At 38.5% G+C, this 25,697-nt stretch overlaps 1 protein-coding gene across 1 annotated transcript in view; it reads right to left on the reverse strand.

The window, feature by feature from the left end:
* Positions 1-1,893: 1,893 nt before the first annotated feature.
* LOC122557547 (lectin-like) overlaps positions 1,894-25,697 on the reverse strand; it is a 29,566-nt gene continuing 5,762 nt past the window's right edge. The window contains exons 2-5 of the mRNA XM_043705294.1: positions 22,535-22,721; positions 10,538-10,678; positions 10,325-10,430; positions 1,894-2,700 (exon numbers count right to left, since the gene is read on the reverse strand). Coding sequence (XP_043561229.1) covers positions 2,621-2,700; positions 10,325-10,430; positions 10,538-10,678; positions 22,535-22,721 — 514 coding nt within the window. The 3' untranslated portion in view covers positions 1,894-2,620. The remainder of the gene's footprint in view (positions 2,701-10,324; positions 10,431-10,537; positions 10,679-22,534; positions 22,722-25,697) is intronic.

The following is a 25,697-nucleotide window of genomic DNA, read 5'->3' on the forward strand; positions in this document are numbered from 1 at the left end:
GAGGATTTGAGGCTATAGGAAGAGGCGGAACAGGCTGGGGCTGTTTTCCCTGGAGCGTCGGAGACTGAGGGGTGACCTTATAGAGGTTTACAAAATTATGAGGGGCATGGATAGGATAAATAGACAAAGTCTTTTCCCTGGGATCGTGGAGTCCAGTACTAGAGGGCATAGGTTTATGGTGAGAGGGGAAAGATATAAAAGAGACCTAAGGGGCAACTTTTTCACACAGAGGGGGTTACGTTTATGGAATGAGCTGCCAGAGGATGTGGTGGAGGCTGGTACAATTGCAACATTTAAGAGGCATTTGGATGGGTATATGAATAGGAAGGATTTGGAGGGATATGGGCCGGGTGCTGGCAGGTGGAACTAGATTGGGTTGGGATATCTGGTCGGCATGGACGGGTTGGACCGAAGGGTCTGTTTCCATGCTGTACATCTCTATGACTCTATGACTCTTGCTCATTTCCACAGAATCTGTCCCCCTAACTATGGAGTCCCCAATGACTAATGCGCTGTTCCTCTCCCACCTTCCCTTCGAGCAACAGGGACAGACTCAGTGCCAGAGACTTGCACCCCATGGCTTATCCCTGGTAAGTCATCCCCACCCCCCCAAACAGTATCCAAAACGGTACACTTGTTATATAAGGGAATGGCCACAGAGGCCCGCGGCACTGACTACTTCTTACTCCTTCTAACCGTCACCCAACTATCTTCATTTCTAGGAGTAACTACCTCCATGTAGCTTTTATCTATAATTGTCTCTGCCTCCTGAATAATCCTGAGTCCATCCAGTTCCAGCTCCAGCTCCCTGACACGATCTTCAAGAAGCTGGAGTTGAGTGTACATCCTGCAGGTGTACTCAGCTGGGACACTAATGGTGTCCCTTACCTCAAACATCCCACAGGAGGAACATTGCACTGCTTGTGCTGCCATTTAACTTCCGTTACTAAGAAACAAAAGAGAAAACTTACCTGATTTCCCTCTGGTGATGTAAGGTTAGAGGAGGTGGCTGGGTGGGAGGCCCTAAAGGTGGAGGGTCTTGGGTTTAACAAACACTCAACTTATATATCTTCCCAACAGCTCCCTGATTTCCACTCTCACCGTTCCCGCTGCAGAAAAGGTTTGATGGTGAACCAGGGTTTGGTGCAGACAGAGTGGAGAGGGGAGGAGGTTGGAGTGGGTGAGGCGGCGCGGGAAAATTGAGGTGGTCAACGTCACGTCAGCAGTCAGCAATGAATGACTTCATCAACAGCCTTGCTGAAGTCTTGTAGACCACATTAAATGCATATGAGTTACCTCCTAATATCCTAAAATTTGTCAAACACAACTGTCCATGCTGACTAACTGAACTAATCCATGTCTCTCCAAATGCAGATATACTCTCTGTCTGTCTCAGAATTCCTTCTAATAACTTCTCCACGACTGAGATTAGAGTAGCAGACCTTTTGTTTCTTGCTATATCCTTCCTTTTTTTTTGTAAATAATGGAACAATGTTAGGAGTCCTCCGGTTGTCAGGCACCTTTCCTGTGGTCAGAGAGGATTTGAAAATTACTATCAGCGTCCTTGATGTCTCCTCCCTGCGTCTCTCCAAAGCTCATCCAGTCCTGCATATGAGTCCACTTTTAAGGCTGCGAAATCAACTCGTACCTCCTCTCCCTCTCTCCATATTCATTTCTTCTAATACTTCACAGTCCTCCACCCTGATGTCCATACCTATGACATTCTTTTCCATTGAGAAGACCAGTGGAAAGTATTCAGTGAAAGTTATGTCAAAATAAATTGTTCATTTTTAATAGATATATTTTTTTTATTTGAAAATGCAGTACATTGACTATGTAATCATTAATAAAATAGGTTGATACTAAATTTGGCATTGAGTATTTGGTCCTCAGATCATCCTGTTCTATTTCAACAACAATTTATTAACACTTATTTTGAACATAAACATTAAATGTTTCCAGTATCTTTACAGAAAAAGAAGTAGCATTTTACCTGAAAATGGGCCCAGAGAAATTTAAGCTTTTCCTTTTTCTCATGGGCAAATAATGACGGCTTTCTAACCACAGACTTGTGCCCAAAAAATCATGTTCTTGGATAATCACTGACCTCAATGAATCAATGGAATGGGAATTTAAGCACTTAATGACACATTCCTATCCATTTGTAGATAATGGGTGATTTGTTTCATTAGCATTAATCAAATACATGAGACCATCATTTCCCAGTTGGGCTGCCGAAATGACTTGCTTTGTAACCAGCATTTTTTTTAAAACTCAATAATCTTGATCCGATGAAATTCTGCATTTCAATATTTACAACTTAAATATATTAACTGCTGGATCAAACATAATGGTCTAATTAAATAGTTTGAATTGTAACTTAAGAGAAAACACAGCAAGGATATGGGGGAGGAATAAAGGGATTGTGACATGTATTCAGCCATGGACATCCGGAGAAGCAGGTTGGATTGGTCAAATAACATTAATTATTCCATGCTTTTTAAAAAGAAAATGTTTTATAATCTAGCATTACATGAGAAATGAGAAATGTTTTCCAGTTTTGACTGCATTTTGGAAGTATCAAGATGAGTAGGTTTAACTGGGGTGATTCACGTTGCATCTAATCACTTTCTATGAAGTACATACAGATGAATGGATATCGATTAGTGCCACAATTCTCATCAGTCCAAAAGCCAGGATCTGTAATATAAATATTTGATTAGAAAAAGAAAGAATTAAAGCATCAAGATATTCATTGTATTCTTCTTGTGCTTAGCCTATAGATCCACTTTCATTTTAATCACATACATTTGGACCGTTGGTAAAGGAATTACATCATTGAGTTTTATTTTTATAATTCTTAAGTTATCACAATGAAAGCTAAAACTACAGAGTCAGTCTACAAACAACTATAAAGCTAAAGGTCTTTCTCACTCTTACTCCATATATGGCCAGTCAGAAATCACTACTGTCACAAGAGTTGACAATGACCCATGCACCATCTGATCTTAATTTTAGTTGGCTTGTCTGAAATAGTTACACTCTCTGTCTCATTGTTAGAAGTACAGGGCAGAATTTTCCCAATGGCGATGTGATGGACTTGGAATTGGGGTGATCAGGAAAATTTAGGGGGAAACCTTTTCTGTTCATTTACATAGCTGTAGCCTCTACAACGTACAAATCATGTAAAGGTCCAGCATTTATGTGAATAATCTATTACCTAAGTCTATAACTTAGCTAAGTCAATTTTACAGCAATTTTTAATTGGTAATGATTTTCTTCATTTTTTTCATATTGACATCTGAACTATATTTAAGCCCCAGGGTACTGGAAACTTTTCAGACTTAACTCTGGCATTGATTCCACCATTTGCTTTAATCCTGCATTCATATGGGCCATGCTGAGATTATTTTTCCAGTTGAAATAACCCTGTTCTCTATAATAACAAAAGAGGAAAAAGAATGGCCCAGTATGAGGCTTTGAGAGTGAAGCATAGCAGAACACAGAAGCGCAACTGTGTGGTTTTGTTAAGTTGCCAATAGCAAAATCACTGCAGAAACTGAGCAACTCACAGAAAATTTCAGCTTGAGTGCTATGCAGGAAATTCAGAATAAAAATAATTTATTCCTAATTGATAAAAAGTTGCAGCATCACAACTTTGTACAGGCATGAACATTATTGGATGAAGGAAAATCTGGAGGAGTTTAGGAGGAGCAAATTCTTGAATTTAAAATCTGTATCCACAGTATAGGTTTCTAGAAACTTCAGAGAGACAACATGAAAAGAATGTGCAAAGGAGTTGTAACCAGGGATATTAATAGCATCACATAAGGAATGTTAAAATAAAGATTGAGTTGGGAAATTGGAATTAGAAAAGAAACACCTTTTCGGAGGATAAAACTTAATTTGCTGTCAAAGAGAGTGCAAGAGGTAAAAACAAAAACAGAAATCGCAGGAGATCTTGCAGAGGTCTGGCAGCATCTGAGGAAAGCAAACAGTTAATGATTCATGTTCAGTGACCTTGAGTGAAAGAGGTTGTGGCCAGATTTGGAAGCAGCATCCAAATCTTGAATGGCCTTTGGGACCTATCACCTGAAGGGAAAGTAATCATATATGGAAGAGTGTACTAAGTGGAAAACTAAGGGATAGCCCACAGGCTCCAGTCAGAGGAATACAAGTCTTTGAGGCTGGGAAGGGGTGAGAAGGAGATCATGAATATTGTGGTAGTTGTGAAACTGAAATGGCAATCTGTTGGTGAATTCAAACACTCCATTTATAGGTCACTGCTTAACGGGAAACCTGAAAATTCAGCTATGTGCTAGGTGTTGAACTTTGGTTTGAAATCAGAAAGAACAGTGAGCCACTGAGTCCATAAGTGAAAGAAAACTAAGAACCAATATGTGATGATGCTGGTCATTTACCAAGGTTTTGTTATCCTTGGCTCTTTTTTCAGAGAGATCATAAAAGACACAAACTCCTAAAATCTAAGTTTGAAGGGTTTTAGGGCCAGTTTGATTATATCGAACAGAAGCTTTCAAGGTTTAAAAAACACATACAATGAAAAAGAGTGGCCAGTTCTCTCAGCTCAGTTTTTCTCTGGTTTGATTTGGTCTTTGACAGTCTGGCTATTCACTGAAAGCAGTCAGACAGATGTGAAGCTGCTGAACCCAAAATAATCAGGTCTATGCTGAACCTGTCTCTCTGACTTCTTTCCTGTAAGACCCCGTGTTTGATTTTACCTTTTGTGCCAAGGGTGTTTATGGGGATTGTTGCAAGTATGGGGAACAGCATCATTAAGTTGGTATAGTCTGTTGGTTTTTGGATAGATTAAGTTATTCTGTATTCTGTTTTCTTTTGTTTGTGTTTCATTCAGCAATCTTGAAAATAAATTCTGCTTTTGGTTAAAACTAAATGGTTTGACCAGCTGCATCCCTCCTGGAATATCTATGCTATACCTGTTTAAAACAACTAGCAATGTTAGGATCTGCGTAACTTCCTTGAAATGCTTTGAGGGGTTCTGGCCTGGTCCCTAACAGATTGGGGGCTTTTTGCAGGATTTTGCTGGAACTATAGTTCCAAACTGAGTTCGGGTTTTTGGACTCTAAGGCAGTGAGTTGTAGGTGTTTGTTCTGGGTGTTGATTTTGGTTTAAATAGTACTTGGGATAGCAATGGTTCTTTCAGTCACAAAGAGTTTTCTGGGGGTGGAAGAAGTGACTTTGAGGGCTTTTGCAGAAGGTAATTAAGGCCAAACTTCTGGAATTAGCAGACAAGCTGGGGTTGGAGATGCCTCCTTCCGTGAGGAATGGAGAGGTAATTACAGCAATATCTCCACATTTAATTTTGCTGGAGACACCATCAGAATATTTAGAGATGGCTAAAATCCAATTTAAAATGAAGCAGCTTGAGTTAAAAGCAAAAGAATAGGAAAGGAAAACAGAAATAAAACAGTTTGAATTACAATCAAAAGCAGAGGAAAGAGAAAGAGAAAGAATCGCTTTAGTCGAACAAAAAGAAAAAGAGAAAGAGAGAGAAAAGAGAGAAAAGAAGAGAGAGGAAAGAAAGAGAGGGAGTTTGAACTTCAGAAATTTGCACTTCACTTTCTTAAGTAGTAAGAGCACATGTGGAAGAGCAGAGAGTTAAAATAACAAGATTAGCAGCTGAAATGCCTGATGATAATGAGTTGGTCCATAAATCAAAGTTTGGATTCCAACATTAATTTCAATCTGTGAAGGATAGAAATTGGCGAAAAGAGAAATCCACATTTGGAAAGGGAAAGGTAGGTCTCAGTGAATACCATAAGGATAACTTACCACAGGGTTAAAAGGAAACCCTTGAGTGGGAAGGAGAAGTTAACAAGTTCTGGTGTTTTCACTGCAATAAAGTAGGCCACATGAAATCAGAGTGTCGGTAGGTTAGGAAAAGCACTGGGAAGCTAGATGTAGGTAAACCGGATAAACCAGTGAATTTTAATGGAGTGGTAACAGAAAGCACAGTGGAGGCTAGAAAGCTGCTTCAGAATGTACAAGCTGGGCGGAGATTGGTTAAGGAGGAGGTGCTGATCTTCTTACCATATACCTGCAAAGGTAAAGTTTACTCACATAGGCCAGAAGCAGCAGGTAAAGAGGTTACAATGTTAAGAGATACAGGATCCTCTCAGTCTGTGATATTGAAAGATGTGGAGATATGTACTTTTGAAGGACTATTGCCAGAAAAGGTACTAGTAATAGGAATTCATGGTGAGACAGGACGTGCTCAATTATGTAGAGTGAGGTTAGACCATCCAGTGAAGAGTGGTAAGATCGTGGTAGAAGTACTGGACAAACTCTCAGCTCCAGGAATACAATTTGTCCTTGCTAATGATATAAGTGGTTCACAGGTAGTAGTGCTGCCTACTGTTTTTGAAAAGCCAGTGGAAACTCAAGCAACTGAACTATTGCAGGACATGTATCCTGAGATTTTTCTGGACGATGTGGTCCAGATGGAAGGAACATTTGCAACATTTATCAAACTTGTTTGATCGACTTTGGAAGGGAGGCTTAGTGATAAACCTGGCTAAAGGTGAATTTGTCAAATCCCAAGTCACCTTCCTGGGCCATGTATTGGATGGGGACAAACGGCTCCATGGAATGCAAAAACAAAGGTGGTTGGGTAGTTTCCTAAACCATCGACAAAAAGAGCAGTACTGGGATTGAGTGGATTTTATCGAAAATTCATACCAAATTTTAGCAGTGTGGCTGCTCCACTTACTGATTTATTAAAGAAAGGCAAGAAGTTTCAGTGGACAGTGGACTGTCAGAAGGCATTTCCCCAGTGTTAGCCACACCTAATTACACAAAGCCATTCAAGATAGCTATCAATGCCAGCGGTATGAGTGTTGATGCTGTACTCTCTGAGAAGATAGAAAGACCTATCGGGTATTCTTCCAGGAAATTGAACATTCATCAGCAAAAGTATTCGATAGTTGAGAAGGAGACTTTGAGCTTGGTGTTGCCGTCACAACATTTCAATTTTATGTTATCTGTAATGTATCTGGGACAATCATATACACTGATCATGAGTTTGTGGAGAAATTTAAGGACAAAAATGGCAGACTGTTTAGGTGGAGCTTGTTGTGAACAGTCATTCAATTTGAAAATTATGCATGTGGCAGGACAAGAAAACGTGATTGCCGACACATTGTTGAGACTCAAGTGAGAAATGGAGGCATCCAGTGGCAGGAGTAAAACAAACTGAAACAGAATGTAATAGTGCCTGTTTGCCTGTTTATAGTCAATGTAACGGATGTGTGTGCTATAGAGTATTAGCAGTTTAAGATTAAGTGGTTTTAAAATGAAGCCATCTTTGGATATTGATGTTTTATTTTAAGCAGGGAGGTGTAATGATTTTGCTCCTTTACCAAGGTTATGTTGTCCTTGGTCTTTTTTCCAGAGGTTGTGAAGATACAGATTCCGAAAAGTCCAAGATTCAAGGGTTTTAGGGCCAGTTTGATCATGGCTAACAGTTACTGCCTCAAGAAAAAAGGCTTTCAAGTTTAGAAAAAAAACATGTCCGATGAAAGGGGAGTAGGCAATTCTCCCAGCTCAGCTTTTCTCTGGTTTGATTTGGTTTTTGGCAGACTAGCTATTCATTGAAAGGAGGCAGGCAGTGGTGAAGCTGCTGGACCCAAAAATTGTAGGTCCATGCTGATCCTCTCTCTCTGACTTCTCTCTTGTTAGACTCTGTGTTTGATCTTACTTTTTGTGCCAAGGTGTATTTATTGAAATTGTTGCATGTATGGGGAACAGCATAATTAAATTGGTATAGTGTGTTGAAATTTCAGATAGGTTAAGTTACTCTGTATTCTGTATTCTTGTTTTATTCGGTAATCTTGTAAATAAATTCTGCTTTGTTTAAAGCTAAGTGGTTTGACCAGCTGCATCCCTCCTGGAATATCTACTTAAAACAACTAGCAAAGTTAGGGTCTGGGCTTTCTAGAAATGTTTATGAGATGGTCTGTCCTGGTCCATAACAAATACAACTGATTCCATATTTGTAGGCTGGATAGGAACAAAAAAAAATCAGGGTTACCATAACTGCTTTTCAGAGGTGATGCCAAGAAGGATTTTGACATGCAAAAATTGCAAACATCTGCAGCACTTTCCCAAAAAAACTGGTGAGGTTAAATCACTTGAAATTTTTGATAATGGATTTGATTGTTTTGTCAGATTAGGGCAATTTAGGCAATATAACCAAAGCAAAAAAATGAATGAAAGGCTTGCGTTTATATAACACTTTTTAGAACTACCAGATAGCTCAAAGTGCTTTATAGCCAATAAATTACTTTTGAAATGTAGCCACTTTTGTAACATAAGAAATACTAAAGTGTACACACTGCAATGTGGTGTTGTGATTTTGATGGTGTCATAAATATTAGCCAGGATAACTCATCTTTTCTTCATTATGGTCCAATGGAGTCTTCTACATCCATCAAAGCAGGCTGGGGCCTCCATTAACACTTCATCCAAACGAGAACACCTCCAACAATGCAGTTCAGCCTCAATATTGCATTGGACTGTTAGGAACAGTGGAACAGGAGTAGATCATTCAGCCCATTAAGCCTTCTCTGCTCTTTAATACAATTATGACTGATCAAATGTTTAATATCTTTTACCCCTGCTATCCCAATAACCCTTCTGGTCACAGGTAATCAGAAATCTATCAACCTCAACTTTAAGCATAGTGAAAGACTGAGCTTTCACAGCTCTGTCATAGAAAATTCCAGAGAATCACACCTTTTTGAGTAAAAATACTTTTTGTTGTCTCGGTCCTAAATGACATCCAATTTATTTTTTAGGTTGTGCTTCCTGCTTCTAGTCTCCCCAGTCAGAGGCAACATCTTACCTGCATCTACCCTGTCAATCCTTGTAAGGATTTTATAGCTTTTAATTGGAGACACCTCTCATTCTTTGAAACTCCAGAGAACAAAGGCTAAGTTTGACCAATCTCTCTCCATTGGACAGTCCTACCATCCTAGGAACAAACCTGGTTATTTTCATTTAACTCTCTCTATTGCAATAATATCTTAGCTGAGATAAGGAGACAAAAATGACACACAGTTTCCAGGTGCAGTCTAACTAAGCTCCTATACAATTGAAGCAAGACTTCATTACTCCTGTACCCAAATCCTCTTGCAATAATGGCTAACATTCCATTAGTTTTCCTAATATTTTCCTGCAGCTGCATGGTAGACTTCAGTGACTGCTTGACAAAGCCAACCAGGTGTTTTGTCTGTGCTCCCTAACCTCTCACCATTTAAGAAATACTTTGCATGGCTGTCCTTCCTGCCAAAGCAGATAAGATTTCATTTTTTGACGTTGTATCCAATCTGTCATGTTCTTGCCTACTCACTGAACTTATCCAAATCCTCCTGAAAACATTTTGCACCATCCTTACAACACACATTCTTGCTTTGCTTTATATCACATACAAATTTTGAAATATGTTGTGAACAGTTGGGTCTCAAGTACTGATCCTTGAAGGTACCCAATCAGTCGCAGGCTGCCAAAGTGAGGATGAAACATTTATTTTACGCCTATTAGCCAAACCTTAGTCCATGCCACCTCCTATCCTACGCACATTAATTCTATTAAGCAGCTTCCTCATTAAAGACCTTATTAAACGCTTTCTGGTACTATGTACTATGCCTATTGACTCCCCTTTACAAATTCAAATAAGTTCATCAAACATAATTCTCTATTCTCAAAACCTTGCTGGCTATGCCCAATCAGATCATTCCTATCCAAGTGCCCATTTATCATATCCTGTGCTCAATTCTAGTATTTCCCTGCTATTATTGTAAGGCTGAAAGTTCCCTGTTTCTGTCTTGCTCCTTTGTTAAATAATTGAGTGAGATTTATTAGTTTCCAATTTGCAGGAATCCTTCTCGAATCCATAGAAATGGATGATCTCCAATACTAATTGTTTTTCCAACTCCTCATTCTCTCTACCCTTTAGTTTTCCTAATATTTTCTCTAATTCTCTAATATTGATCTCTAATTTTGGGAGATTGCTGGTATCTTCCTCAGTGAAAATAGACACAAAAGGCAAATCTAATGTTTTTCCATTTAGTGCCTCTAGCATTGAGGTTTTTTGCAGGGTTTTTCACTGGAAGAGTTAGAGTTTTCTATTGCACTGAATTTATACACACCAATTAGCAGCAAGTTGTTATACAGGCAGAGAATAATCAAAGAGACAGATGCAAATACTCCATTTATATACCAGTGTTGGAACGATACACAGGAAGCAGAAAGTCACCACTCTAGACATCAGTGACAAATATCCTACCTCCATTTAGCTTCATTGCATGGCAGTGTAAGCCAAGGATATGTTTTCCTAAAAGCCAGTTATGATAATCCCTTTGGGATCCATCCGTCCATAACAATACACCGTCCTGTGATAAAATAGATGAAAAAAAGATTCTGTTTAAAGAAATTATTGATAAAAATTGGAAAATGTTAAAATAACTTGAAGTTTTAGGTAAAAAGGCATTATATTTACTTTGTAGAAATCGGAGCTACCAAGCCAAACATTATGAAGTGTAATATTTGCGTTTTGTACTAAATTTAGGACAAAATCATTATTTGTCTTGCTGTGTATTGAAACAAGATGACCACCAGACACAAGGCTTCGACAAAACAACTGAAAAAGAAAATATATTCAAATGTTACATGGCATTTATTTATTCACTAAACCTTACTTGTTACATTCGTATGATTGTTTCTTTACAAATATTGATTTCAGCTTTTTGAAAGATTATATGTCAGTGATACATACATCATGGAGATTCTAACTTTGGATGTTTCCCAATAGCTTGAATGGGAATAGACACTATGCACTGCTTAATATTTCCAAGCATATGGTATGATTCCAGTTAATGATAAATACTGGACAAGTCAAAGATCAGAGTGAAACCGGTCTCCATAGACCATGAGATTTTGTTTTTTGCAATTTAGTTATTATGATGGTTAGTCACTTATCTTATACACATGAGGCTGCTAATAAACTTCTAAGAAAGAAATGTAAGTCTATTACACAAAAGAAAAGAAAACAAAACAAAGCGTTTGGAAAGATCATCATGAATAGCAAAAAGGAAAATGCAATCTTTTTTCCTGGCCATGTCCTTTACAAATACTCAGTACCAATGAAGTATTATTCTTATCTTCATTCTTTAATTTCTTACTCAACTGATGAGATCATATGCATTTCCTTTCAACAAATTTCTGTATATACTCTCTCAAATATGAATCTATCCATCTCTCCTAGAAACAGACGGACACAAACTTACTCACTGACTTTCTCACTGAATTCTAAGAAAAGCTCAAGGTTATTTCCAGTCCTGTCTACTTGGCCTTCCAAACAGATTACGATTCCTGCTGCTGTGGTAGATCATTGTACAAAATAATCTCAGGATTGTCAGATACAGGTTACAGTCATTTTTCTCATATTATGGGAGACCTCTGCCTCAAAAAGGACCGAAAGATCTGAAGTAGGACTCTGTCCAACAAAGCAATCATCAAATATGAATACATTGAGAAGCATGAGGGCAGTATATTACTTGAAATTCAACATGGTCTTTTTAAGCTCACATTAATCAAAATACTTCAAACCCTAGTCTTATCTACTGCCCTAATCTTAGCGAGTTTGGAGAAGATTTGTAGCTCAGGTTGAGGTTCTAGATGTAAGTTTGCTCATTGAGCTGGAAGGTTTGTTTTCAGATGTTTTATTACCATACTAGGTAACCTCATCAGTGAGTCTCTGGTGAAGTACTGGTGTTATGGCCTGCTTTCTATTTATGTGTTTTGGTTTCCTTGGTTAGTAATGTCATTTCCTGTGTTGGTGATGCCACTTCCTGTTCTTTTTCTCAGGGGGTGATAGATGGGATCCAAATTGATGTGTTTACCCTAGTGTCTGCTCTGAGCCAACTTGTAATTACTGCTATTAATCTTGTAGCCTTGTTAGGCCAGCTTTGTCTCCGACTTCATATTGTTGAGCAGCTCAGAATAGTACAGTGGTCACTAAGCTTTCAAGCTACTTAGTCATTACTAGTAATGAAGAACAAGAATGGCAGGATTCAGGAAATTTGGATGACAGGGGAAATAATAGACTTAGTACAAACACAAAGGAAGCATCCTTAGATCAAGGCAACTAAAAACAGACAAAGTCTTTGAATAATATAGAAGAAATAAGAAGGAGCTCAATTGGAGAGTTAGATGGACTAAAAGAGGCAATGAAATGCCCTTAGCCAGCAGGGTTAAGAAGAATCCCAGGATATTTTATACTTATGTTAGAAGCAAGAGGGTAGCTAGGGAAAGAATAAAGTTGGGAGGTTATGTGTGGAGCAGGAAAAAATGGGTGAGATCTATAATGAGTACTTTCCATCAGTGATCACCAAAGAGACGGACATGAGGAATGTTGAGGTCAGGAAATGGTATGTGAATATTCTAGGGTAGGTCAACATAATGGAGGAGGAAGTGTTGGATGTCTTGAAATACATTAAGATAGACAGGTCCCCAGGGCAAGATGGGATCAATCCCAGGATACTGTGGGAGGCAAGAAAGGAAATAACAAGGACCTTAATAGATATCTTTATATCTTCTTTGGCTTCAGGCAAGGTTGCAAAGGACAGGAGAATGGCCAATGTTGTTCCTTTGTTTAAGAAGGGAAAACAAGATAATCCAAGAAACTACAGGCCTGTGAGCCTGATGTCATTGGTTGGGAAGCTGTTGGGATGATACTGAGAGACAGGATTTATTCACATTTTGAAGTGAATGGACACGTTAGTGATAGGCAGCACAAGTGTGTGTGGGGAATGGTCATGTACCAACTTGACTTAAGTCTTTTTCAGGAGGTAACAAGAATGATTGATGAGGGACGGACACTGGATGTTGTTAGGATACAGTGGTGAACACTTCGGTTATTTAAATCAAATGCCCAGTAAAGCTCACCTCACTTCATAATCTGTTAAATATTAGTGACAGAGAACTCCAAAATTCCACTTGCTAAAGAAAATAATATCAATTCATTCTTTAACTCTGAAAGTGAACATTAAACAACTATTCACAACTGTAAGCCCCCTTTCTCTTAACTGCTTGTTATCTGCCTATAATTCTCTTACAATATACTGTTCCAATAAACCCATATCAAAATTACATCAACTTAATTGCAAATCCACACAGCAGCTGTCATCTCCAATGTCTTTCTTCTTTCAAGTGAAGATCTCCCTGAGTCATCTTCTTTCTTTTATTGCAAAGATGTTTCATATGAAAAGGTACCTTTGATAAAGTCTTTTTGAATGTCAGTCTCTCTCGATGGCAGTTACTCTGTCAATGATGGTTACTCTTTGTCTGACTTTCAAAATGCTTGTTTTTATTTATACCTTGAACATCAGGTCATCCCATTGGTTCGAGGTTGGCAGAAACAATAAATTCAAACTTGATTGGGTTTGAGTAATCTGGGGCATAATTTAAACTAATTGGTTAAATTTGAATTGTTGTCTAAACAGTAACCAACTCAGATATCTATTTCCCAGCCAAATATTACATTTGTTTCAATTTTCCAGTGCACTCTGAGACTGCTAGTTAGTCATATGACAGGTACTTGTAACCTCTCAGTGCAAAGTAACATCCACTCTCTCCTAAAGGTACAGTACACACTTTTAACTTCATAACAATGTTGTCTACATCAACTTCAGTAAGGCAGTTGATAAGGTACCTCATGGCAGGCTGGTACAAGAAGGTACAGTCTCATGGGATCTGGGGTGTGCTGGCTACAGAACTGGCTTGGTCATAGAAGAGAGATAATAACAATGAAGGGGATGGATGGTTAACTAGTGGTGTTCCGCAGGGATCAGTGCTGGGACTTTTGTTCTGTAAAATATATATAAATGATCTGGAGGAGAATTTAGGTGGTCTGATTAGTAAGTTTGAGGATGATACCAAAATTGGTAGAGTTGCAGCTACTGAGGAGGATTGTCAAAGATGGATATAGATGGATTGCAGATTTGGGCAGATAATTGGCAGAAGGAGTTTAATCCAGCCAAATGTGACGTGATGCCTTTTGGAAGATCAAATTCGGGTGCAAATTCTACAGCAATACCCTTATGAGCATTGATATACTGGGTGTATAGGTCCACAGATCCCTGAAAGTAGCAACACAGGTAGATAAGGTGGTCAAGAAGGCATACAGCATGCTTGCCTTCATCAGCTGGGGCACCAAATATAAAAGCTGATATGTTGTGTTACAGTTATGTAAAACTTTAGTTTGACCAAAGTTGAAATATTGAACGCTTCTGGTCGCCACACTACCAGAAGAAGGCCGGTGATTTGGAAAGGGTGCAGAGAAGGTTTACCAGGATGCTGCTTGATCTGAAGGGTTTTACTTATGAGGAGAGGTTAGATAAACCCAATTGTTTTCACTGGAAAGCTGGAGACTAAGGGGCGATCTGATAGAGGTCTGCAAAAGTATGAGAAGCCTAGATAGGGTGGATAGCTAAAGGTTTTTCCCCAAGGTGGAAAGGTCAAAAATATGAAGGCACAGGTTCAAAGTGAGATGGAAAGTTTAGGGGAGGAGTACAGAGAAAATTTTTCACACAAGGGTGCGTGGAATATACTGCAGTGGAGGTGGTGGAAGTAGGCATGTTAGGAATGTTTAAAGTGTATCTTGATAGACACATGTATGGGAGCCAAACAGAGGGATAGAATCCGCATATGTGCAATAACTGGATGGTCTAAATAAGGAATAAGAATTGATGCAGGCTTGGTAAGCCAAAGGGCCTGATCCTGTGCTTTGTATAACATTGTATTGTATAGGAGTTCAGCTTCATATGCAAGACCTGTTGCTACCTCAGTGTTTTAGCTGCAATTCAAAACCTTTTCTTCATGCAATCAAAAGAAAATAGATGAATTATTCAAATAAATTCTCTTTATTTAGCTAACTAAATTCCCACTACTTTCTATAATCACTGAACCTTGCTTAGGGTCTTTATTAATCATATTTGTTTCTTTCCCCAGTGAAACAAACTGACCAGCTCTGATGGCTTGGAGATTGACAAATCTCATCTGCCCTTCTGCTGCTATGGGTCTTTCCTTCAGAACTAAAGAAAAGAATGGAAGGTTACAGTTATAGGGAGAGGCTGGACAAGCTGGGACTTTTTAACAGGAGCGTAGGAGGTTGGGAGGTGATCTTATAGAGGTTTATGAAATAATGAGGGGTATAGATAAAGTGAATTGCAAGTGTCTTTTCCCTAGGGTAGGGGAATTTAAGACTAGAGGGTATATGATTAAGGTGAGAGGAGAAATATTTTAAAAAGACATGAGAGGCTTTTTTTTACACAGTGAATGGTTAGTGTGTGGAATGAACTGTCAAGAGGAAGTGGTGGATGTGGCTATAGTTACAATGTTTAAAAGATATTTAGACAAGTACATGAACTTGTTTGGAAATGGACCAGATGCAGGTGGGACAAGTTTAATTTGGAATTATGGTTGGCATGGACTGGTCGGACCGAAGGTCTGTTTCCATACTGTATGACTCCGACTCTGTAATTGCATCTGCTTCTGGCCTCTAACTCTCTTTCTGTAGGTCATAAAAACTCAATAGCAAACACTTCAGCAATTATCTAGCCAAGTAGCATGTCTAGTTATCTAGGTTATCTAAGTCACACGATTTCTTGCTTTGACACATTGCTCAAATGAAAATAGTTTTTTTTAAGATTAGACTCCCTACAGTGTGAAAACAGGCTTTTTGGCCCAACCAGTCCACACTGACCCTCCAAAGAGTAAACCCACCCAGATCCATTTTCCTCTGACTAATGCACCTATGGGCAATTTATCATGGCCAATTCGCCTGACCGCAACATCTTTGGACTGTAGGAGGAAACTGGAGCACCTGGACGAAACCAACATAGACACGGGGAGAATGTGTAAACTCCACACAGGCAGTTGCCTGAGACTGGAATTGAACCAAGGTCCTTGGTGCTGTGAGGCAGCAGTGCTAAGCACTGAGCCACCAAACCCTTTTAAAAAAAGTCACATTTACAGAACTAAAAATTAAAAACACATTTAACTCTTTTAAAATGGAAGTTATCAAATAATAATATATTAAAAACTTTTCATATTTCTCCCCATTTAAAAAAATGAAAAGATATCTTTAAGAGGTATTTTTATGTTTATTAAATTTCCTCTTGTCATTGTTTGTACTTTACTTGGGCATTTCATAATAAATTTATATTAACCATACAATAATTTTCATGAGTCATATTTTACATTTAATAGTAACATTTGTTTTCCCCCATATTTGCTCTTGACAAAGCATTCACCATAATATTCGAGTGACATGAATCATTTTCAAATCATATGATTGTGGGATTAAACACTAATGAAAAGTTCGCAAATTCTTGTTCTGAAATCATTGCAGTAAATTGAGAAGCTACTTAGCCACAAAAGACTCAACCAATTAATTCCAGCTCCCTCTTTTAGATATGGGTATTACACAATTGATTAAGACTGGTTCTTTGAAAACTGGCATGGGAATTAAAGGTGTAGGTTTAATTGATAGCTGTCACTCCCTCATTTTAGGGAATGTCCTATTTTAGTTTTTTTGTCCTATGTTTTTTCAAAATCAAGTACTATTAGAATTTTGCAAGCCATTTGTAAAATATTGTTATGACACTTAGGTTTAACTATCACCAAACAGACTCTTGCCCACTTCCCACTTCTCATTTCCTGAGTAACATTTTGTCTCTTAAGTAATAACACTCAGGTATTAGCTCGATTCAGTTTCTGATTGGTACTCTGATCTCTGCATCCATCTGTTACATGTCCATTGAAGAAAACGGATTAGTATATCTACTCTTTACCTTCATCCTCCTTTACTTTAATTTTCAAAAATAATGTCGGATACCTGAATTTCTAAGTCATCTTATATTGCATAGAATGCTTTTTTCCGATCCAATTCTGTCAGCCTGAGATCTGGTCACAACATAGTCAGAAACAATCTGAAATGTTCCTTCTCTAGTATTTCAGCCTCTTTTCATGTACAAACAGAAATTGCTGGAAAAACTCAGCTGATCTGGCAGCATCTGTGGAAAGAAAACAAAGTTAACATTTTGAGTCCAGTGAACGTTCTTCGGACCCTTTTTCCATGCATTCTTATCTCTAGCTGCTCCCAGACCTGTTGAATTTTTCCAGTATCAATTTTTTGATTCAGATTTCTAGCATCCACAATTCATTGTTTTATCTCAGTTTGTTTTGGTTCAATTAGTTTCACCACCGTCCAGGTGGCTAATAACTTTGAACCAGCCAGGTCATTCACCAAAATAAAGTCAATTCTTTTGTGGGGATTTGTTATATTATTCCAGCTACAACGTCTCCATTTACTGAGTGACTCTTTAATCCAACTTCCTTCACTAACTCCTCTGGAAGCCAAAATGTTTCAACTACCAACATCAAAGTGGACATGCTCCAGAATTGATTTGTCTCCCTGATTAGAAGATTAAGGAAATACCTCTTTCCTAGAAATAAAATATTCAGAACCTGTAGCAGTCTGATTCCTTTTATCAATAATAATGGGAGTATTGTTTGACTGTACTGAATCATTTCTTCTTTCCTAGTATGTTCTGATAGAACACACCCAAATGTACCATTGTGATGCTTTTACCACCCATTTCCTTTCGTAATGCCCCTATTCCTAGCATTTCGTAGGCATCACTGTCACTATAGGTATCCTATTTATCTTCCAGAAATGGGCTTTAGTATGTTCAGTCTTACTATAATGGAAGCATATATTATTTATTTCATGTCACTTATAGCCTCTAGCCTTTGTCCTTTCTCATTTTGGTGTCTTTCTGTCACTCCGTATGCAACAACTGCCACATTTCCTTGGAGGTTGGCATCCATCACACATGAGCTTCACTCACTATGTCATCGTTGTACATGTCCAATTCACTTTGAATACAATTCTAACATCAATGCTGCACTTTGTGGAGTGGATCAGATCTTCCATTGCAATGTTGTGGATGAGTTGCTTTGTGCACAGGGACAAGTATCTTCCTCATGGATTGGAACAAGATGCATCTCAGGGCTCCCTGTTTTCTGCATTAGCACTGATGTACTTTGTGCCTGTTGAATTTCCACAGCACCTCTGCTGTTTCTCATCTTGCCTTGCTTTACCTTTGTGCTGTGCCACCTCTTACAGATCTTAAAGACTCACAGTACTTCTCTGCTGTTTAGTGTAGGCACAAAGCCAGGCAGCTTGTCCTCATTTCTGTGTGACTCCCCGGTGCATGAATTAAAAAGAATATATCAGGAAGGCAAATAGGATATTATTGTTGAAAGTGGAATGAAATATAAAATAAGGGGTGCTTTGCTACAGACACACTAAAGTTTGGTGTGTCTAGACTATTATGTACAGTTTTGAGGTCCTAATGTAAGCAAGGATATAGAAATAGTTCAGACAAGGTTCACCTGACTGACTGCTGGAACAAGGCCATTATTGTATGAGGAAAGGTTGGACTAATTGAATCTGTGTTCATTCCAGTTTAGATGATCTTCCAGCTCTGAGAAGATCCTGAGGAGTTTGAAAAGGCCAATGCTAGAAGAACGTTTCCCTTTTGAACAGACCCCAAGTTGAAAAATAATGGGTCCAACATTTAAAAAGGAGATGAGAAGGTGTTTTTCCCTTCAGAAATTTATGAATCCACAAACCTTTCTTTCCCAGAGAGTGGTGGAGGCAAAATCTTTGAGTATTTTGAAGGTGAAGATGGATAGATTCTTGACTCACAAAGGAGTGATAGGCTGTTTGTGGTAGCCTAGAATGCTTATTGAGTCCACAATCAAATCAGCGATAACCCTACTGAATGGGGACAAGGAGCCAAATGACCTATTCCTGCTGCTAACCCTTAGATTGTTAGTTACATTATGTCATACCTCTGCTTCAATCCAAATCATTGTTTCATTGATGACCCGAAGACAGGTATAATTAAAATAACTCCAGCCAGAGAGGCAACTCATGATGCATAGATCTTGGGAGAGCTTAATTGTATGAACTTCAATCCTCCTTTGGGCTGAAAATAAAAGAGCATTCTTGTAATTTAAAATTCATTAAAGCAAGGTTCGATTGGCAAAGTAGAATTTTTTTTCAGTTTTATTGTGTCAATATGGTATTTTAGGGAATATTTTTAATTACATTGGAAATGTTTGTTTGGTTATGTTAATGCTTAATTCTTCTGTTATATTGGATTATCTAACCATATTTATTTGAGCAAGTCAATAACTCAATTGAAATAGTGGGGAGAAGAATAACATCTTAATCTAATATATAATATGATAGTATGAACTTTTGAAACTGGAAAAATCTAATTAGGATAATGTACTTTAAAAATGTCATAAGCTGAGTTGTCAAGAGCCCAAACAATATCCTTAAAGGTATACTTATGAAATGGAGATGAGAGCAGTCAAAATGCTTGGATTTGGATCAGTGTTTATAATCTTAACTCCAATTCCATGGTTTTTGGTTCAAGTCCTACTTCTGCACTTGAGATAATAGGGCTGTATTTTAAATACTGAGGTGGATAGCTGTGAAATTTTCCAATTCACTCAACCCACCCCATTAAGAGTGCCTGGGTACACACAACTTTAGCTTTGATGAGAGGAGTGACTCCAGGATGAATGCCATGGGATTGAGTTAATTCTGAGGCTGGTTGTTTAAAATCCCCATCTCAGTTCTCTGGGATTCTAATTCTGAATGTGCTTTCTGTTACCTTATCCTATTATAGTGGAGTTTGATGGTCTGACTTCAATCTTAACTGGTAGTCTGAGTAGGGTACTCCATTATAACTTCCCCCACAGCTGAAAACAACAAGATAAGTTATGTTGAAAGATTTCTGGGCCTCTAATCTTTATAAACCCTTAACTACTAATCATCACCCATGGCACCTCATAGGCTCCATGCCTCAATGCCACCTCATGACCCCAGCCACTCCGTGTGGCTGCTTATCCTGTCCTTGCCAATTCATGACTCTACCCATGCTCATTCACCCAGTAACCCCATATATATAGTTAATGACCCATATCATTATAATGGCAAGTGTGAAGCTGCTGAAGAATAAAAATAAACCTTGATTTGAAAAAATATCTGTCCCTACCACCTCACAAATTGGTCAATCAGATAGCCTATTAAAGCAATAAATACATATGGTTCAATACTTCCCACCTCTTAGTCTTATGCAAATATGCATTGAGACATTCATAGAAGAGATCTCAGAACTAATTTATCAAAACCACTTAAAGATGGCAATTCACTTCAGTTGTCAAAGCTGAACCAAGTGTTTGGCCAAAGTGTTAATTGGCCTCAGTTCATACCCAAGCCTCATTTTGCATGACTCCATGAAAGTTGGGAGAGGGTCTCCCCTGCAGTGGAGCAAGCCAGATCAGGATTGCAGGTGTAGGCATGCTATGGCGGGAAGAATTGGAGCATCAGGAATGGGGTGGGGTTCCCAGGAAAAGTGTTAGTAGTCAGGACTATTTTTAGCTCATTAGCCTTTCGCAGCAGCACCATGTCTTATGGAGAAATTTTAAGGGAGAAAGCCAATTGAATATGATATTCAGATTGTCTTCCCATTATGGATGATGAGCTGTTAGTGGTAATGGGAAGGTGAACTAGTTCATACAACTGTAAGGCTAGCAGCCATTATAGCGTATAGAGGGAGAGTGATGCTTCTACATTTAGAATACGAGAGGGGCAGACAAAATGAAAGAGTGAAATGGAGGAACTTCCTCATCACTAGCAATCCTCCTTACTACATTCTATAGGAGATTGGAATGAACTTGCAGGTTCCTGTCATAGGCTTACTACATTGCATGCTTATATATAATTCTTAGTCACGATGCTCTAACCACCAGATCTTTATGTGCCCTGTGTTCCCTATCCTATTATGCAGGATTTTGATAGTCTGACTTCACTCTTTTCATCTTGGTAAGGAACTCCCTCACAGGTAGAAACAGGTAGAAAGGGTTTTAAAAGGTCCAAATAGATCAGTAATTTTACTTTTATTGTAGAGCTGTAGAGCTGGAAGGGCAAGACTTTTTAGATTTGAAAGGTATGCTCATTTTATCACATTAAAAAGAATAGAAACATGGAATGTAGCAGGAGTAGGCCATTCTGCCTGAGCCAGCTCGGCCATTCAAAATGATTATGGCTGATCATCTAACTCAGTATCCTGTTCCCACTTTCTCTTCATATCCTTTGATCCCTTTAGTCCTACAAACTGTATCTACATATTTCTTAAAAAATCTTCGATGTTTTGGTCTCCACATCTTTCTGTAGCTGAGAATTCCACAGGTTCACCACTCTCTGGGTGAAGAAGTTCTATCCTCATCTCTGTCCTAAAAGGCCTACCCTTTATCCTTACACTGTAACCCCTGGCTCTGGACTCTTCAGTTATCCTTACTGCAATTAACTCAAAATAACAAATTGATATAAAGTGATGATTAAATGTGACTTTATAATGGATTGCAATTAGACTGCAGCTTGTGTAAAACCAAATACATTTGTGATTGCCTTTTGGACCTGGGCTCACTTTTCTGAACTGCAGCACACTCAGTTATCAGGATGCTGAGTTCTTGATTTTAATACAAATGTACCATCTGAAACTATTTCAGATCAATGCAGAAGCAGAAGGTAGGTCTAACCCAACCCTCATCTTAACTCTACTAGATTACCTAGAAAAAAGTACATTAAGATTTTTTTTTAAATTGCAATCCAAGTAGTGTACTGACCTTGAATGTCACTGCACAGTAATCCACAAACTAGTAAAAACGTTTTCAACATGGAATACATTTCTGTAATGCAGATTCTGTCAAATTGACTGAAATGTAAAACCGTCAGAGCAAAAGCAGAAAGCAGCAGCTGAAATTGTGCTGTTGTTCCTAGGCAGACTTGTGTGATTTATAGTGTGATATTTGAGGCCATGTTTACAGCTGAGTAATCAAATGTTGTGGATAGGCTTTTTGTTCAATGTGGACATATTACATAAGTTTTAATGATGATTAAATATGATAAAATGATTTGCACATCATCGTATTTATACTTCAAATGAGTATGAGTAAACACTAAACTGTGATCCTGCTATTCTACCTCAAACAAGCAGAATGTGTAAACAGTAATGATCAATCCTGAATAATTTATTTCACTAATCTCAATCACCCCAGGTACTGTGCATGCATGACTACCTTTAATGAAAAATCCAGCTGATGGCTCTATTTGAACTTCAACAAAAAATTAAAAATGGCAGGAGTGTGAAAAAGATAATCAACTAAGTTAATACAATTGATGGTAATTAAATCAAAATCTAAAATGTAAGAATGGGTATTGTCTGTAGACAAAGAATGTCCAGTATGGAGAGATAAATGTCTATCCCTACAAGTCCTCATATCCACAAGAATCCTTGGGGAAATTCAAATGAGAGAGTAACATGTCACTGATGATCTTTCCTTCACTCACCTCTGGAGGAGCCTCTAGTCTTTGACCTCGCACTGAGTTATTGTTGGTGTCAGTGTGTAAGGTGATCAATGAATCCTCAAAGAATTCCTTCAAAATGTTGCAGCGTCCATTTCTGTTCCCTTGCCAGTCAGCAGCAGGCCTTGCAATGTAAAGAGCAAACTTTAAAGCCCATCTTGAAGAAGCCTGTCTTCAATTCATAACAACAAAGAGGATGGAATTTCACTTCACCCTATTTTGCTGCAAGGCTACTTTACTCATCAATCGATCTATTCTCACTGCAACTGACATAAATGGTACTTTAAATTAACACTTAAAAAGTAGTCAATGACATAAGCTGCAGCTTTGCCATTGATAGAAGGATTCAAGTCAATATACCAATAGCAGAACTTTAATAAACTGATGGCAGATAAACTGATTATAGATGGAAGGTCATTCAGGAAAGTCCTGGAGTAACCAAACATACAGGTGACAAATGTGTGAGTGGGAACCTCAGTGACATAAAGTAGTCTCTGTGAAGAAAATTACAAGATCAGATGCTGAGCATAAGGAGGGACCGAATGCTATAAGTTGGGAAATTTACACAGTATGAAATAATGTATTTTTATTGTCGGAGCACTCCCATTGAGGAGTCTTGCTTAACAGAGACACAAATTGGGAAAGAATAGCTATGGTTTAATAAAAATTGTGACAGGCACAGCTGTGGCGGGCTGAGGATTTATCACAAGTGATAGCTATAAATATTCTTTTGCATAATAATTTTTTCCCCAAATTACTCAATGACTTACTAGTACACAGGCATACGTTGCAACACAGCTGCATGGATCATCACATACCAACAAATCACCACCATTTGATTTCTTTGCATAATCACTGTGATGCTTCTTTCTGTATAATTTCTAATCAGTTAAAGTCAATGAAATAGACAGACAGACAGAGAAATGAAGAATGAAGCAAACTGAGAAATTTAGTAAGGGGAAAGTCATTGGTCAAGGTCCAAAAATGAATGTGGAGATTTGAATGGCTGCTTAATGCAAGCCTACTCATTCTGATGCAATCAATGGGAACATTTTATGCTGGCTGGTCATTTATACGATTACAGCAGAAAACTAAAACTGAGTGTACAGTTCAGTAGCTACACATGTAAGCAAGGGATATAAAATGGGAGGCTTATGCAAGCCTCAACTAGATCCTCTATTTAAAGCTGGTCTACACCTTCGAAAATGGAAGGCTATACAGAATTGACATAGCAAGTGACTGAGTCTAGATTAGAGTGGTGCTGGAAAAACACAGCAGGTCAGGCATCATCAGAGGAGCAGGAAAATCGACAATGCTGAAGGGCTCCTGCCCGAAATATTGATTCCCCTGCTCCTCGGATGCTGCCTGACCTGATGTGCTTTTCCAGCACCACTCTAATCTTGACTCTGATCTCCAGCATTTGTCCTCACTTTCACCAAAGCAAGTGATAGAGTGGATACTAACTCTCCAGTGTAGGACTAGGGGCCTTGGTGCAGGAGGAGGAAGTCAAGAGGCTCTCTGAGCAGATGTTAAGAAGGTGATAGGAGCAGAACCTCATGGTGGTCGATGCCAGTTGTGCAGTACCCAGGACCAAATGCATTGCAAAAAAAATTAAGCAACCTCACTTGAGAGCCCAATGAATACATCTTCAGATGTTACATTCCACTAATCCTATTACTAATCTTAGTTATTGTTTTAAAATCACCACTCCTCAATCCCTCATTGCTAATAATCTGTCCCATTCACTACTCATTCTTTATTCATAACACAATCACTACAAAATGAGACCTCAACTCCAAGGGTCTGTCGCTGACGTTGTAAGCAAATATCAATGATAGTCCACTATCCATAAGACCAGCAACAACACTCCTTGTTGACGTCACCAATTTTAACTAACAGCATAAACCAGCAAATATTTCTGTTAACTCAGCACAACTAGCAGGAATTAATTAACAATTAAGCTCAAAGTAATTGAAGATGCCCCTAAATAATACCACCAGTGTTCCCTCCTGCTGCTGAAAATGTGCTCAGCTAACTGAGGGCATTAGCTGTAATTTTGAAGTTGAAAATGGCGCCACTATTGTCAAATTAGTGTGACATGTCAACTAATATCACAAATAAAAACAGAAATGTCTGGAGAATCTCAGCAGGTTTGGCAGCATCTGTGGAAAGAGAAATAAGTTAATGTTTCAAGTACAAACTACAGCCTGGAGGAGAGTAACTGGATTCGGAATGATAACTGAGTTATCGGAATGATAACTCTTCACAGACACATCCAAACCTTTTGAATTTCACCTGCATGTTCTGCTTTTATTTCAGATTTCTAGCACCCGCAGTATTTTACTTTTAGTTCAGTGACTGATATCACAACCTGTCTACTCTGCATTCTTCCAGCACACACAATTCCATAATCTATTCGAATACCTTCTTCACAAAAATGTGTGCTATGATAAGTAGCAGGTGTGGGTGTGGAGGATATTTTTCATATATGGCATGTATAGGGCAAAAAAGACATACATATATCACACATTAACACAAATTCTGAAGGTATTGTTACCATATGACTGCATTGCATAACAAATGAGTTACTTAGATGAAAAAAAACAAAAAAAGCCCTCAAAAATCAAAAGTGTTGTCCAAGAATTATTTGGAGGAGACCTTGAAAAACATTATTGGGCTGGATTTTTCAAGGTTTGACAATCACAGTAAGATTGCCACTTTTCTCCTAATTTCTTACACTAAGAAATAGCCCAACATTTCTGATAGAAGGTCCTTCTGATATGCAGAGCCTACTTAAAATTTGACAGGGAGATTGGAGTGCAGGATAATCAGGAGAAGGCAAACCATCACCCCATTTTCAAAGCAGTAGTTGCTGTATTCTGTGACTTAATTGTCCAGCATTGCACACATACCCTTTGGCAGTTCTTATGAAAAGATATTTAAGGTAAGTGAGGTTTGGGTCCCAAGAGGGTAGATTGTCACAGTGCCAGGTTGATAGAGTGCCAAATATGTAGGCTGCCAAGCAGGTAGGTGATTGGGTGCCAGTTGGGTAGAGTGCCAGGACACAAGTTTGGAAGTTGGCCTAGTAAGTGATGGAGTGTTTAGGGTATTTTGGAATGGGGGGGGGGGGAGGGGGAGTGTGGTTGAG

Source organism: Chiloscyllium plagiosum, chromosome 15 (genome assembly GCF_004010195.1).
Source record: "Chiloscyllium plagiosum isolate BGI_BamShark_2017 chromosome 15, ASM401019v2, whole genome shotgun sequence".
In the NCBI taxonomy this organism is placed as follows: domain Eukaryota; kingdom Metazoa; phylum Chordata; class Chondrichthyes; order Orectolobiformes; family Hemiscylliidae; genus Chiloscyllium; species Chiloscyllium plagiosum.